Here is a 17,217-nt window from a genome sequence, read left to right on the forward strand (position 1 = left end):
CAAGATAAAGGTTGTTTTTAGTTTGAAATGTTCTTCATATATTTATATTGTAATAGCTAGATGCTAACACAAGCTTAGGCTGCATTTCTATTTATATAATTGCACTTTTTAAATGTGTAACAGGCTACATTTGTTTTATTTTGACGACAAAACTATTCTACTTCCGGGAACTTCCTATCGCTTGATGAAATAAGTAATCACGTCCAAATCTACAAATAAGATTAAAACAAGACGTCCGGCACCGTCAAAATAAAACGTGTTATCAACTCTACAAAATACTTAGAATAATAAAAACAATAAATAAATTATACAGTGGGAAAAATATATCACATACAACGTAATCGTCACCATTACTCTGACTGCACAGTTTTTTAAAGCACATGAATGAATAATTTAGTTTAATTAATTTCTAATTGCAAAGACTGAGTCAAAAATATCAAATTGGACCTTTTTTAATAATTCAATATCATAACTCGGCACGGATTACACCGTGTGTTGCACTCCCCCACCACTAGGGGAAGTCACCTCCCTGTGAGCAGCAGGAAGACGTGTCAGCCAAGCCCCGCCCACTGCCCCTCAATCCGGCCCCGAACCAGGAAGTGACCGGACACATCGCGTGTTTTCTTTGTTTTAAACTCAAGTTACAGATTAAAACTCGGGTTTAAAACAAGATGGAGCATTTGTGACGGTGGATGAATATATAACATACGTTTGAATCCTATCTGGGTCCGAGGAACAGGTGAGAATCGACTGCTTCTGTCTGTTCTTGGGGAAGCTGTTGTTGTGTGTGTGGGGGTTAAAGGGTTTTACAACCGTATTATTAAATCACCCATTTATCATCCAGTCACGTGAGTTAATGATATTATGGTATTTTTAAATGATCACTACACACTCTATGGACTCAAGTGACCAGTGAGGCCTCGAGATGTTATGTAAAAAAACGAGATTACACAGTTTTACTTCAATTTAAAGTTCAAGCTGCTTCATTTGCTTTGCACAGAATCATAACCTATCATATTATCATCCTGCTTTTTAATGAACAACAACAAACACCAGTGATAGTTTCTTATTTATCACATTTACATTATTTCAGCTAAAGATTGAGACGGTAAAAAGAATCAAGATAATTCACAGGTTCTTCCTCTAAAATGTAAACTGTTGTTGATAAATTGGGATGAGGGGATGAGGAGAGGGAGAATGAAACCGGACAGAACCAGCTTTCCTGAGTTTGCACATCAGCTCTTGACGTTTCCTGTTCTGCAGGTTCGTCTCCTCTCCATGTGAAGAGCTGCAGCCGGAGCTCCCCCCCGACATGTCTTCACGCCTGCTTCTCTCCGTCCTGCTGCTGCTGCTCTGTGGCCGGGCAGCACAGGCAGCTCCGAGCCAATCAAAGGACGAGGACGCCTGGTCCCCCGCTCGGATGGTGGCCGACCCCTCCGACCGGGTCATCGTGGTGAAGGAGGGCTCGGACGCCCTGATCGAGTGCAACGTGACCCGAGGCCAAGCCGACGTGAAGTGGTTCAGCCCTCAAGGAGCCGAGCTGGGGGAGGAAGCAGGTGAGAGGAGGAAACACGTGGATTTAACACCTCACAGTCGACTTTCATACAGGAAAACAAAACATGTGAAGGAGCAAAATACTTATTATCTTATTATTATCAGCAAGTCATTCACCATCATGTGACTTCAAGATGCCAAGAAAAGCCACTCATGCACTTTGAATCAATCTGGTGAATCATCTACTTTAAGTCAAGTTAAAAAAACCAAGAGATCTGGTTTCAAAATACACATTAATAATTCAATTTGTCCTTTTCCATAACGTTAACAAACAACCAGACAACAAGATTTTCTATAGACCATGATTGTGATTAACTTTTTAAATTCAAACATAACAGAAGTCAAACAGTTATTCTCACCATATTAATTCCCAAATGCTTCTTTGATCATAATAATAAAGTCAATGTAATAAATATAATATATTCGTCACATGATGCTTTATTTTATTTAACAAAGCAAACATTGACTACTCGTCTCATCTTCATCAAATCACTTGATGAATCGTTTCCCTCGTCTTCATCGTTGTCTTTAACCGTCAGTGAACTTGTGTTTTCATCTTCTCAGTAAATCTCTGTTTGTGAGTGAAATGATTTCGTTGTTTTGTTGAATCTGATCAAACACACAAAATCAATTGGTGGAAGAGTTTAAATGCAGTGAAGTCAATTGAGATGTAGTGAGCGTTCACTGGGTTTGATGACGTGTGGAGATGATCCGGACGCTGCTGATTGAAGAAGCAGTTTTTATTAAGAGCAGCTTCTCTAATCGTCTCTTAACGAGGAGGCGTGTCCACGTGTCTTTAGCTCTCATCTTCCTTGTGGTGTTTCCTCAGGTGAGAAGTGGCAGATCGAGGAGAACGGCGCCCTGAACATCAGCGCGCTCTCCTTCGATGACCGAGGCCGATACACCTGTGTAACCATCGTTGACGGAGGCGCCACCAGAAACTACACGGTCACGCTGCGGGTGGCCTACAGCTCCAGCGGCCTGGGCCTGTACTTTGTCATCGTCTGCCTCATCACCTTCACCATCATCATGATCCTCAACGTGGCGCGGCTCTGCATGGTCGGCAGCCACCTCAAGAAGACGGAGAACGCCATCAACGAGTTCTTCCGCACCGAGGGCGCCGAGAAGCTGCAGAAGGCCCTCGAGGTCGCCAAGCGCATCCCCATCATCACGTCGGCCAAGACGCTGGAGCTCGCCAAGGTCACGCAGTACAAGACCATGGAGTTCGCTCGCCACATGGAGGAGCTGGCCCGGAGCGTCCCGCTGCCGCCGCTGATCATGAACTGCCGAACGATGGAGGAGGAGAACGCGGAGAAGGGAAACCTCGCGTCAGGCCGAGCGGAGCCGGTCAGGGCGGTGTTACCTGGGAGCCGACCAGCTATAGGCCCGCCCTGCTCTGAAAAGAGCGGAGAGGACGAGGACGTGTGCGAGGCGCTGCTGTCCGGCGAGCGGCGAGGGAACGATGGAGACGTCGCCGTCCAAGTGTCCGTCCACGCCGTTTCTGAGAAGGTTGTCTTAGAGAATAAAGAGCTGGAGACGCTGGCAGCAGGTTCACAGACACATGTGACCATGGAGAGCAACGTGTAGCAGGAGCCACGCGTCCTGAGAAGTAGAACGGGTCATTAGAAAGTAGTGGTGTCGTGGTGTGTTGCTTTTTTCTGCTCATTGATTCCTCGTCTTGTTGAATCTTTGGCCCCAAATCAGAAATTGGCTCGTTTGACGTAGAAGTAAAGAATTGACAGAGTAATTAAATTGACTCTATCTAAAAGAATCCAAAATAAATCAAATGAAAGTTCTCTCTCTCGGTGTAGTAGTTGAATTCCCTCCATAACATCTTTACCTCCGCCATCGACGTCCTGTTCCCCCCCCCCCCCCCCTCCCCCCAGTCCAGTTGTTTGTCAGATTGGATTTCCACAGTTCAGGTGATCGATGGCTCACGGCTCAGGGAAGAACTCCAGGGGAATCCAGGATTTCACTTTCTTTGACGCTGTGAGATTCCAGGATTCACCAACTTCTCAGAGAATGTTTCGTGGATGTTGATGAACAGAAACCCGACACATTTAGAGGACCGGTATAAATGAGTGTGTGTGTGTGATTTCGTGCTGTTTGAATTAAAGGAACTGTTTGAGCTCTACTCAGGTTTGATGTTTGACATCATGACATCATGTAAAAAAATCCTTCTTTCTTGTATTTGCTCAGTCTTGTTCCTGCTGTAAAAAAAATTCTGTTTGTTGTGTGACTTTAACTCGTGCCTGGAGAAAGGGCAAAGGTCAAACACAGAGCCATGTGGCATCAAACAGGATCACAGCCCTGTTTCCTCTGCTCATCAATGTGTTTGCTGCTCGTCTGCTTGCAGCCGGTCTCTGAGCTCTTTGTTCCTCGGTGAGAAGAATCCAGACGCTGTCGTTCAGAGATGATGTTATTCTCTGTGTCTCTTTATCCATCAGGTCAGGGTTTTTACATTTTATACATCAGAACTTGAAAACCTCAGATCAGAACAGCTGCTGTGGTTTTTCAGGCTCTGGAAGTAACACACAATAAAGGAAAGTTTTTAAATCCAATGAAAACTTGAAAACTCGACTTTCAGAGATTTGTAATAAAATCACATCATGTTGGGTTTGTAAACAATCAGCTCCACAACTTGTCGACTCTGGTTGAACAAAATGCTTCTGTTGTGTTTTGCTATGTGTGATGTTATCGTGTTATCGATGGTTCGATGGTGTTTAGACGTTTTAAAGGCTTTGCTTCTCAGGGACGTAAATCAGCTGTTTTTCCTCTGACAGCAGCAGAAAAAAGCATAATTGACAATAAAAAAAATGAAAATGAAAACCTCTGGTCTTTTTTCCGCCTCTTCTCTTTGCTGATAAACCACTGGGTGGCGCTGCTGGGTTGAACACCTCCCACTGCACTAACAGCTGCTGATCAACACGTGATATTATTGAAGGCGCAACAGTAAAGAATGAATAAATCAAATATGAACGAATAAAAGACAAATATCTAGAAGCAAGTCTGACATTTAAAAAGAAAACATCTATAACAGGTTTAACTGCAGCTTTCTCAAACGTTAGCAGATATAATTTCCATTTTGTATTGTGAGAATAAATAAAAAATGATGGGAATATATAGTTAGTTACCAAAATACTTTATTCTTGAAATGCAAAGGAACAACAATCCTCACTTTTGGCTTTATCCCTGCACCCCCCTTCTTCCTGGTCTGTAGTTTATCTCCTGCTCCTCCTGCTCCTCCTGCTCCTCCTGCTCTCAGGAGCTTCCTGGAGTTTTATCTCCTGGAACTCAGCCTCCACGGCTCCAGTGTGAACTACCTGGGAAGCATCTGGTTGGAGAGGAGCCCAAACAACAATAACCTTGGGCCTCTGCGTTGAATAACTGTTCCAACCCATCGCTCTTCCCCCTCCTGTGCTCTCTGGAGGCCGGCTTATCTAAATAGAATTGATCGGCCCGAGTGGTCGTTCATCACGGTCCGAGCAGTCGTTTAGGAGGAAGGGAGATCTTAAGGATAGGATGTTTTCAATGGGAACCTCTGTGTTATCAGCAAACTCAAGGAATTGATCAGGTTAAAGACGAGAGGACGGTGAGTGTGTGTGTGTTTGTGTGAGGAAAAGAAAAATAAAGTATATGTGAGAGATTTATTAGCTTTCGACCGACGTGTCGCTGCAGGCTGCAAATACATAACTTCACTTATCCGGTGAAATATCTCATCAGCCACCAGGTGGATCGGAATTAAATGAGCTAAAGAGGTTGATGGTTCCCAGTTTGAGTTGAGAGCTGGTTTAACTTTTATTATCAGGTGAAAATTTAAATGATTCTGTGTTATTGTCCAGTTCTGAGACCAAATAGCTGCAGAACTAAAGATACTCCCATCAGCTGCAACTGTAGCTGTGTGTGTGGTTCTCATTAGCCTGTTAGCATGCTAACAACACCATTATACACATTATACACATTATATCTGCTAATGCATGCCAACCTTAGCATGTAGCTAACCTTAGCATCGAACCACCAATCCTCCGTCTAGTGGACGACCCGCTGATCCATAGTTTCATGATGACTTAAGTGTTGGTTCTGCATTAAGACAACTCAACCTGTTCAGTATAGTTTGTATTTGTATTAATTCAAAACATATTCATAGTGAACGTAGGTTTAAGATGAATGTTTATATCTGTAGATATAACCTCCATCAGACAGTTGCACCCGGGGACGGTCCAGGTCCAGGTGAGGACACCGTCCGGGGCCGGAGACCCACAGACGGCACGTGTGCTAACGAAGGGACAGGGCCACTGTGACTGACCTGATTCTTCACAGGGTCGATACCTGTCAAACACTAACAGGCAATAAAAGCTTGGGCTCCAGCACCACAGCAGCAGGCCGGACTCACTGGGGACGGGGGGGTACTGGGGTCAGGTCATCGATGCAGTCTGACGCAGCCTGTGATCTGTTGTATCTATGAGTTATGGATTATAATTTAGTGAGTGGAATAATAACTCTGGGTTCAGTTGAATCTGTCTCAGACTTCTATTATTCTTCAACTCAACAAAAGCTCCTGGGATGATTTCTGTGAAGTCTCCATTTCACAAGCTTCTATGATACAGAACACGTCATCTGGATATTTCCCTGCTGTCATATTAAAGACATGGAGACACATGACCTTTCCTTCTGTTGCATTTTCTTCATATTCATAAAGACCTCCACTTGTTTTCTTGTCACGTGACTTCAGACGTCAGTTGGGTCAATGCACCACAAAGAGATGAGTGAGACTTCGGCTTCATCACAAGTTTTGGATTTACGGGAGAAACGATTTCAAGGAGGGAGACGACCTTCCTGCAGGAGACAGTCAGACCCGGGAATCGAACCCCCAACCCCACAATAAATGGTTGAAATGATTTTAAAATCTGTTTTCATTCTATATAATTCCTTTAGCTCATAAAGACACGTCATTGTCTCACGGACTCGGGGAGACTCACTGAGTGGCAGACACACTATAAATATGCAATAATGAAACTCATGAAATATTTATTGACCACCTTCTCCTTCCCTCTTTTCTCAGGCAGGTATCATGTGCTCCTCTGTGAAATAAGACTCTGGCTGAGGGTGACATCACTGTAATGTCTGCATTTTACTATTCAAGCCACTATTCAAATGTTGGATTTTCGCTGTGGATATATTTACATAATTCGTTCTAAGCCAAGCTGTCAGAGGAGGTCCCAGCCTGCAGAGTCTCTTTATAGTGACTGCCAAGCTCCAGCACTAGCTCTGTCAGAAGTGCATGGCAATAACATGGTGTCATATTTAGGTCATGGTAAACTGCCAAGTCAATTATACAATCTGAGCTCAATCGTCCAATACATCGTGACACTGGTGTGTTACAGGAATACACAAGTGCTTGTTTGCATTTACATTTACTACAGTTCAGTTGAATAAATCATAGTTTTCAGTTTGTGATTTTTAGTTTTGTTATACATTTGTATACGAGAACTATGGATTTGAATCAATCAATGACTTCAGGGTCAAAATTGTTGACTTAAAGCTTTAGTTTGAGATATTTTAGTAAATATTGATGAAGTATTTTTGGACTTAAAGCAGCAGAACAGGGACATTGATTTTCTTTTTAAATCAGGCAGACACAGACACCCTGTACCCACTGCTGCTGTGGTTGATCTGAGGACGCAGAAGAAGACACGTTCACCTCTGTCCACAGACTGAAGACAATCACACAATCACAACCTACATGATCTCAAAGCCAAATACACATTTCAATTCACATTAAGTAAAATGAGCCGAGTTACATTTAGTTTCACTCGCGTCTGTTGCAGTTCTTTAGCATTGGTGTTAATGTGCTTGTGTGACACATCTCAGGCATCGTCTATACGACCCTCCACTCAATATCAATGTCAAACCAATACAAATGTATTAATGCCAGTTTGATTTAATATTTCTGTTTTTTAAAACATGTGAACAAGACATCTACAGTTTGGTTAACCTGAAGTAAAGAGCACAGTTATCATGGTCAATTAATCAATAGCTGAAATATGAACAAGGTCCCGGACTGATCGTAAACTGTTTATAGAACTGGACTGAAAAACAAGCTGCACACGAAAGACAACACAATGAACAAGTTGCTGCCTTTTCAAAATAATGTTTTTAAATAAAGGAAGGAAACAGACAGTTTATAAAGGAAAAACCAAATGAGACAAACTCAAATCAGATGCTGGAACATGTTCCCTCCTCCAGTTGAGATCCTGTTGAGTCTGAGCCGTCTTCTGCAGACAGCTTCCTGCAGCACTTTGTATCCTCCACCTCCCTCACCCATCAAACATCAATAAAACGGACGGTTCAGAAGCTTTGGAAAATGGTGCATAACACCTGAACGGGTGATTTTTGGGTTAATGGACTAGAACACGAGCTCACCCCCTGTGAAGCGAGTGGAAATTGTATTAAAATTTGATCTAAAGGCAAAACTAAAAGAAACCGTCCTCTCCCTGGTGGTGGGGCCGCTCGGGTGGACTCATGCAGAGATGATGGCTGCAGATGAGACGGGGGTGAATCTTGGGTTTTAAGATTAAAGGAGAGCGTCCTTGTGTTGCTCAGGGAGCCGGGAGAACCCCCCCCCCCCCCCCCCCCGCCGCTCCCTCGCCACACCGTTTTAACGCTCGGTTTCTCCACCGTCCTCCGCCTGAGGTTCGTTTCTCTGATGTTCTCATTAAGCTTCCCCGAGCGGCCACTCTTGTATGACATTGACTGTGGGGAGGACTAACTGTTATTAGGTTAAATCAATTTGGCATTTAGTGTATTGAACTTAAAATAACAATTCAAGCCTTTAAAGCTTTTAAGTTAAATCAACTCAAGTTTTCATTATCCATTACAATTTGTTTTAATGAAAAAAAACACACAGCTTGAAAATCAACAATATTATATTATATCTTAACAAAATGTACTGTTTCACACAAATACTACATCATGCATTTTCTGAGTTGATTTTCTGTTTCACTCAACTCATAAAGAAATCATCTGAAGCAGAATCTTTCTCTTTGAAAAAACTTTAATTGATAAATCCTTAAAATCTTTGGGGGGGGTTAAATATTTCTGATTGCAACTGAACATACATCGTACTCTCACCGCTGTAAAAAGTTAGCCTACTGTATACAAATGAACTTAACATGAACATGGCTTCAGTGCAACAAGTAATCAACAAGCTAGGTAATGACAAAGACGTTCAACAACAACACAAAATCACAGGTTTACTTTTCACACAGACAATGTTCCCAACCAGCTGCATCCAGGCTCCAGCTGAGCTCGGCTCAACTCCTCTGGTTTTCAACTTCCTTTAAGTTCCCTGTTATTGATTAACTTCTGCAAAAAAAAGTGTCAACATTTCCAAAATGAATGAGCTTAACTCGTGGAAAGTTTCCAGAAAGTTTCCAGAAAGTTTCCGCCCCTTTGCAACACTCATCAGGATCAACACAGATTCTAAAACATCACACAACCTGATTTCTACATTGATTTAGAAAACAACAGCAACATTAGATATTTCAAACACATTCATGTCAGTGTAATTATAGATTTCTGTCTTTACAAAGTGAGAACTGAATATGTGTGATGAAGGAAGGTCAGTGTTTGATTGACAGCTGATCTCTGTGCGGAGCAGAAACGTCACCATGACGAACTTTGATCAACAAACATGGAGACAAGAGAAGTTAAAGATTTACACACAGAATCTAAATCACTGCTTTAATGACTCGAGTCTATTTGAGTTTACACAACTCAACTGTGGATCCAGAACTAATCCAAACTCCAGCATAGAGAGGCTGAGTGAATGTGGTCTGGACTCTGTGGAGGAGAGTCATGGTGTCAGAGACTCTGTAGAAGGACAGAACACCTGCACTGTGATCCAGGTACACTCCTACTCTGGAGGACCAAGGACCTGACACTGGAGTCTCAATGCTGTTGTGATAAAAGATATAACTGTTTCTATAACAACGTAATGACCAAGATTTATCATTGTATCCAAATAAACATTCATGTGAGACTCCTGCTCTTCTGATATTCTTGTATGTGACTGCTACATAAACTCCTTCTCTCCCTTCCACCTTCACCTCCACCTCCCAGTAACAACGTCCAGTCAGACTCTCTCTACTCAGGACCTGAGGCCAACCAGTGAATCTGTCTGGGTGATCAGAATAAGACTGATCTTCATTCATACGTGTTACTTTTCTGTTTCCTTCAGATAATAACAGATGTTTGTTTGCTGTGTTTGGATCCAGTGTGATTTCCTGTGAATATCTTAAGAAGTCAGCTCTGGTCTCTGGCTCTGGTTGTGGCAGTAAAACATCCACTTGAGACACAATCTGTAAAACCTCTGTCTCTGTCTCACTCAGAATGTCCTGTAGTCGACCTCTGACCTGGGACACAGCTGCTGTCACGTCCTCAAAGTTCCTCAGAGGACGGATCCTGAAGCTGGATGAGTGTGTAGATCCACTGAGTGGTGACAGTGAGGGGTAGTTGTGTAGAAACTGGTTGTGGTCCTCTGTGTCTGAGAGCTGCTTCAGTTCCTGGTCTTTCCTCTTCAGCTCAGTGATCTCCTGCTCCAGTCTCTCCTGAAGCTCTCTGACTCGACTCACTTCAGTTTCCTGCTGGGATCTGATCTGCTGCTTCACATCAGAGCTTCTTTTCTCCAGCAGACGGATCATCTCAGTGAAGATCTCCTCACTGTCCTCCACTGCTTTATCAGCAGAGCCATTGAGGGCCTCCTCCTCCTGTTGAAGCAGCTTCACGTCTTTCTCTGTGTCCTGGACTCTCTGCTGGATGGTTTGTCTCCTCAGTCCGAGCTCTCTCTGCCTCTCAGTCCTTTCTGCTGCAGCTGACACTGTGTCGTGGTCTTTATGTTCATCCACAGAGCAGAGATAACAGATACACTGCTGATCAGTGCGGCAGAACATCTTCATCACCTCGTCGTGACGAGAGCAGATGTTCTCCTGGAGCTTCTTCGAGGGCTCCACCAGCTTGTGCTTCTTCAATGGAGGTGCCTGAAAATGAGGCTGGAGGTGTTTTTCACAATAAGAGGCCAAACAATTCAAACAGGACTTGAGAGCTTTCAGTTTTCTCCCAGTGCAGACATCACAGGCCACATCTTCAGGTCCAGCATAGCGGTGATCAGCAGGAGCAGCTTGGAGTCCAGTCTTCTTCAGCTCCTCCACTAAAGCAGCTAACATGGTGTTTTTCTCCAGGACAGGCCTCGGTGTGAAGGTCTGTCTACACTGAGGACAGCTGTAGCTTCCTCTCTCCTCCCCATTGTCCCAGTGGGTGTTAATACAGCTCTTACAGAAGCTGTGTCCACAGACAGTAGCCACCGGATCCTTCAGTAGATCCAGACAGATCGGACAGGAGAATCTTTCTTGATGCGCCATTTCAGCTGCTGCCAGAGACTGAAGAACAGTTTCACTTTCTCTGAACAGAAATAGATCTCTGCTCCTCCCCCTCTCGTTCACTCCCTGCAGTGACTCAGCTCCCACAGTTCCCAGCTTGTTGTTCACTGGTTCTTACACTGACACACCTGTGAAGGGAGGAGACACACACATGTCCTGACTGGGAGGAGCTGGTTGTGTTTGAGGAAGAAGTTGTTGGTGTTTCAGGTTTTACTGCATTTCACAGCAGCCTGTAGTCACCTGGTGTTAAGAGGAGATTCAGTGAGAGGCAGAGTGTGTTCTATGAAGAATGAAAAACTATCAAAGTAGAATAAAGGTTAAGTTCAGGTTAAGGTCGTCTTTACTGTCCCTGAGGGGCCAGCTGGTTTGTAAACAGTTGTCACTCACAACCCATACACATCATAACAATACATACATACACAAAAAGAGCACAAAGAATCCATTAATCATTTGTTAAAATCCTAAAACATATTAAAATGTGTGTGTGAAAAACACCAGGGCTACAGCTGGTTTAAGAGTCCGACTGCTAAGGGGACAACGATCTATCTGTTTCTCTCTCTCTCTCTCTCTCTCTCTCTCTCTCTCTCTCTCTCTCTCTCTCTCTCTCTCTCTCTGTCATGGCGGAGTGTGCGTGGGGCTGAGAGCTGTGTGTGAGGGTGAAAGGTATAGTGGGTTTAAGACTTACTTGTTGAGCTTTATCATTTAGGTGTATGTTTATTTGTCCGTCTTTAGTTGTATAGTTGTTTTTTCTGTTTATAATAGTTTGCTGAGTGAGTGTGGGAGTGTGTGTGAGTGTGTGTGAGTGTGTGTGTGTGCTAACAGGCAGCATGCCTGTGGCAGCGGCAGCAGCCGCAGACTTTGAGAGTCTGACTCGCCGGCATGCCATTAAACTGATCCCTGCAGTGGCATGCAGTGTGGTAGAGGCCGCGCTGGCTGTGGGAGAGGTGGTCGGATGTGACGCGGTCAAGTCGGCCTCCAGGATGAACGGAGCCACCGTCATGTTTTTAGATAGCACGGTGAAGGTGAGAGAGGTGGTGGAGACAGGAGTGGTGATCCACGACACGTTTAATCCTGTTCTCCCACTCGTGAACCCAGCCACGCGGGTAATGATATCTAATGCACCCCCTTTTATTAAAAACAAAACTCTGGCCAAGGAACTGTCCCGGTACGGGCAGATTGTGTCCCAAATTAAAATGGTGTCTCTTGGGAGTAAATCTCCAAAACTGAGGCACGTAGTGAGTCACCGAAGGCAGGTTTTCATGGTCCTCAGGTACAATACTAAGCAGATCAACATGTCCTTCTCGTTTAAAATTGAGGGGTTTAATTATATGGTTTTTGTGTCATCCGAGGCGATGAAGTGTTTTGAGTGCGGGGAGGAGGGGCACCTGGCCCGCTCCTGCCCGGGAAGGGTGGAGCGCAGAGGCTGGCTGCGGCAGCTCCGGCAGCGGCAGCTGCTGTGGCTCCGGCAGCGGCAGCTCCGGCTGCGGAGGCTCCTGCTGCCGCTGACTGGGAGCTTCCGCGAGCAGCACGGTCGGGGGCTGCTGTTGGCGGGGCTCCGCCTACAGAACCTCCCGCCCCTCTGACGGAGGTGGGGGCTGCGGAGACCGAAGTGGTTCAGGTAGCCTCCGAAGCTCCGGAGAGGCCGCTCCCGGAGGTGGGAGTCCAGGGGGGAGACCCCCTGTAAACAAAGTCTCTGAGCAGGCAAACAAAAACACTGACAGCCAGCCAGAGTCTATTGAAATCAACGAAACTGAGGGGAAAGGGAGCAGCGCTGAAATGCTGTGTGAGGAGATGGAGGAAGGCATTAGTGATGATGAGATGTTTAAATAAAGCCGTGGGGTGAGGTCCAGCCAGGGGAGCGCTCCCTCCTCTCAGGAGGACGAGGATGGCATCCACCCCCCCTCTGACATACGAAGCTTCCTTGAAACCACTAAAGGCCAGAGGCTGCCCTCGGTGGAGGATCACTTCCCTGACCTCAAACTGTTTTTAAAGTCCTCCAAACCGCTCACACGAAAAACAGGCAACGACGAGTTTTTAACAGACCAACAGATTTATAGACTCAGGAAACTCATGTTGAGAGTAAAAGGCCAAATGATCCCCGAGGATGATGAGTTTTAAAAAGTCCTTTTACTGTTCTCTTTTACTGACCTGTTTTCTGATTGTTTTTCTCTTTCTTTTATCCATGTGGAAGAAATTATTCCAGGTGTATTGTTAAAGGTCCAAGCTAAATATGAAAATGTCAAGTTGGTGTTTTTAAATGTCTATGCGCCCATGAATAGGGTGGACAAGATGGCACTTTTAAACATTTTAGATGACACTGTTCAAACCTGTAGTGGTGATGATTTTATGTTTTTAGGAGGAGATTTAAACTGCACAGAAAATCCCACTTTAGACAGGAATCATTTAGAGCCACATCCTGCAGCAGGTCTCAGAATGAACCAGTTGACCGAGGCACATGCACTTTCTGATGTGTGGAGGGTTTTTAATAGTAATGACAGACAATACACCTGGAGCCATGCCAGAGACAATGTGTTATCCCTGGCTAGACTGGATCGACTCTATTGTTTTAATCATCATTTAAATATTTTTAAAAGGTGTTTTATTCAGCCGGTGGGTTTTACTGATCATTGTTTAGTCTCTTGCTCTGTTTTTATTAGAAATGTTTGTTTAAAGAGCGCCTATTGGCATTTTAACACAGCTCTTTTAAACGACCAGGCTTTTAGAAATGCTTTTAAGTTGTTTTGGATTTCCCACAGAGAGAGCAGGCCTGCCTTCCGTAGCATTCAGCAGCGGTGGGACTTTGGGAAAACGCAAACAAAACAACTTTGCCAGCAGTTCACTCGCAATGTCAGCAGAGATTTAACCCGGACAATGAGGGATCTGGAGAGACAGGTAGAAGAATTACAATCTTTAGTAGCTTCTTCAGGAAATCGAGGGCATTTAGACTCCCTCAAGACCAAACAGTCGGCTACAGCCAACCTGCTGGGGGTCTCAGCACAGGGGGCTCTGGTCAGGTCCCAGTTTATGAACATCTCGCAGATGGATGCCCCCTCCCAGTTCTTCTTTGGGTTGGAGCAGAAAAATGGACAAAGGAAGACCATTCACTGTTTACGAACGGGTAGAGGCTCTGAAGTCTCAGACTCGTCTGAGATCAGGAAGTGTGCCACCGGTTTCTATAGAGACCTCTTTAATCAAGTAACTTTGTCAAGTAATCCAGATGTGCACAGCAGTTTTCTGAATGGTCTCCCTCAGGTTAGCAGGAACAGCAACACAGAGCTAGCTGCAGACATTACGAAGGAAGAGCTGCACAGAGCCACCATGAGCCTGCAGAGCGGCAAAGCTCCAGGGATAGACGGCCTTCCTGCTGATTTCTTTAAGTCCTTCTGGGACATCTTGGGACAGGATCTGCTCGAGGTAGTCAAAGACAGTTTACAGAATGGAAGGCTACCTCTGAGCTGCAGGAGGGCCGTCATCACCCTGCTGCCGAAGAAGGGAGACCTTCAAGAGCTAAAGAACTGGAGGCCGGTCTCTCTGTTGTGCACGGATTACAAAATCCTGTCCAAAGCTCTGGCCCTCAGACTGAGGGAGGTGATGGCGTCCGTCCAGAGGTGTAAAGTAACAAATTACTTTTACTCACGCTACTGTAATTGAGTAGTTTTTTGGTGTACTTTGTAATTTTTTGAGTAGCTTTTGAAATGGGTAATTTTACTTTTACTTAAGTAGATTTTGACTGAAGTATTGTACTTCGCTACATTGGAAATTACATCCGTTACTGAGTAAAAAAAAAAACATAGTTCAAGGCGCAAGGCAATTTTCACTGCAGTGGTGGATGCTGCATAGAGTGGGTGACGTTCCCTCACGTGCACGTTCAACATATGAAAACTGATCGTAAAGTTCACTGTTCGCGAAAGATATGCGCGAACAGTGGCTCCGGAGAGAGAGCGATTTGTTTACTGCTCCGTCGTTAAAGAGATGCGGACGTCAAAACATTAGTTCGGCTATAATATTAGTTCCGCTTCGCATTTTCCCCTCCGGTCGCTCGCGCACATGTTTAGCCTCCGCGCAGTTTGAGAATCACTGTGCTACACAGGGCCGGCCCTAGCACATTTGGCGCTCTATGCAAGCTTCACTCCTGGCGGCGGTGGCCACCCCCCCAAGACTGCATTTCTTTTCAAATAATCCCAACAACGATCTAAACGACAAGGTGCAAGCATTCGATTTGGACAGCGTCGCTCCTTAGGAGAAGGAAAACATTCCGTAACGTTTTAGTTAGACTTCAGATAATATGAACGTGTTCACCGTTCAAATTCATTATTTGTCATTAAGTTGCATTGAGTTCAACGTTCTCATAAACATGAACGTGTTCATGCACAACACTGCCTGAAACTCAACAGCCTGCTGGCCTGCCTGCCTTGGCCGCCTGCGAGCGACTCTTCAGCTGTGCTGCTGTTCACTGCACAGCGAGCCCGGATGAGCTCTACTCACCTGGAAAATCAGCTGCTGCTCAATTTCAACAAGAAGTTTTTAGACTAGTGCTCTAAAGGTGGACCAAAGTTTAACCAAAAGTTGAAATATACAGTGGGACAGCGGCATTTTAACTTTTTATTTTAGCTGTCATGTGGTGCATGTCTTCCCAAAATGTCTTAAATGTTGTGTGGACATGTTAAATGTTTAATGTTTGACATGTTTAATGACATTGCACTTATATTTGTTAAGATTCCCCTTTAATTAAAAATAACTGTTTTTGGATTGGATTTATGACCCCATGTCCTTTTTTGCACTGTATAGGAGTAACATCAAGTTGTTGGAAGTAACTAAGTAACTATAACTTAAAGTACATTTAAAATGAACTACTTTTTACTTTTACTTGAGTGGATTTTTAGATGGGTACTTTTACTTCTACTTGAGTAAAATTTCATCAAAGTAAAGGTACTTTTGATTGAGTACAATATTTCAGTACTTTTTACACCTCTGGGGAGAAGATACACAGGGTTGTGTTTATTCATGGTTTCTCATGCGCCCCAGAGCTCCAGTGAAATAAGAACTCAGAACTCAAATGGGTTTTGGCAGGGACGAGGCGACCATCTCATCAGAGCTAACGACTTTGTTTTATGGTCTGGAGTCCCGCAGCGGAATGGCACCACAGACAAACCCGGTCAGTGTGTGTGTTTAGTCCTTTGGCAGAACCTTTAACACTGTGAGGTACACAGGAAGCTTTTAAACACGAAGAAGAGCTGGTGTCAACAAAACCTAACGCACAACCAGGCACCTGCCAACTTCAGCTCTCATTCATTCAGTGACACAACACACTCTGCCCCTCAGGAGTCAGACTCTGTGTAAACTGGAGGTTATTGATAATTAGAAACACTTTTCTCATATTTCAATGTTTGAAGATTTGGATGGAGATTTTACCTTAAAGTGGCAACGGGGCGGTTCTCTCGTCTTCTTGTTTTTCTCTGTCGGCCACTGTGCATGAAATCTCCCTGGAAGATTACAGTAAACACAAAATGAAGTGCGTCCGTCTTCTTGAAGCCGAACCTTCTTGAATCCTGTTCTGGTCTCTGCACCTGAAGGCAGCGTGCACACTCAAACACACAAAGACCTTTCCCATGTGTTTATCATCTTCTGTTTAACGTGATGAGGACACGTCCAACACCTCAACCTCCCGTCCTCCCTGACACACATCCTGCTTTGTTCAGATTTCCTGACCGGCCTGTTTTCCTACCCTGTCCCGAGGAGTCAGTTAATGTTGCATCACTAACTCCGGCCCAGTCGTCCTTTACATGCTGCTCCCACCAGAACCCCTTCACCGGGAATATCCATCACTGCCTGTATGGCGGGAGCAGGTCGTGCTCATAACATATTTATGAACGTGGCCTCAGGGAGGCTCCTGCTCTGAATGCTGATGTGACGTTCACGTGTCGCATTTCATCACTTCTCTTTCCTCCTCAACAACAGTTGGACTGAGATGTTCCTCAGACCAGACGGACTCCACTGGTGAATTTCCATGATATTCCGTCTTTCTCATTAGAAAGTTGCTCCCAGGTTCCTAAACACTTTTCCTCGGGAGCAGCCAAGCAGTCGGAGAATCTTTCTGGTTTCTTGAACAGAATTAAAAAGACGGATAAAGTTTTTCTTAGAATGGATCAAGCTATATTTGGTGTTGAGGCTTTTTAGCGAGCAGCTGCAGCAAGTGGTACATCTGACCTTCTACAACCTCTTTCAT

General features: G+C 44.6%; 2 protein-coding genes across 2 annotated transcripts; one reads left to right on the forward strand and one right to left on the reverse strand.

Annotated features, from left to right (window-relative positions):
* The first annotated feature begins 573 nt into the window (after positions 1–573).
* On the forward strand, positions 574–4,385 carry LOC133969663 (microfibrillar-associated protein 3-like). Its single transcript, XM_062406279.1, has 3 exons — positions 574–739; positions 1,264–1,556; positions 2,384–4,385. The coding sequence occupies exons 2-3, from the start codon at positions 1,313–1,315 to the stop codon at positions 3,139–3,141; spliced, it is 1,002 nt and encodes a 333-aa protein (XP_062262263.1). The 5' UTR covers positions 574–739; positions 1,264–1,312; the 3' UTR covers positions 3,142–4,385.
* A 4,205-nt stretch (positions 4,386–8,590) lies between these two features.
* LOC133969987 (tripartite motif-containing protein 16-like) lies at positions 8,591–10,982 on the reverse strand. The gene has a single exon (XM_062406752.1). It carries the CDS (start codon positions 10,971–10,973, stop codon positions 9,312–9,314), a length of 1,662 nt encoding a protein of 553 aa, XP_062262736.1. The 5' UTR covers positions 10,974–10,982; the 3' UTR covers positions 8,591–9,311.
* Between the last annotated feature and the right edge of the window lie 6,235 nt (positions 10,983–17,217).

Source organism: Platichthys flesus, chromosome 15 (genome assembly GCF_949316205.1).
Source record: "Platichthys flesus chromosome 15, fPlaFle2.1, whole genome shotgun sequence".
Classification (NCBI taxonomy): Eukaryota; Metazoa; Chordata; class Actinopteri; order Pleuronectiformes; family Pleuronectidae; genus Platichthys; species Platichthys flesus.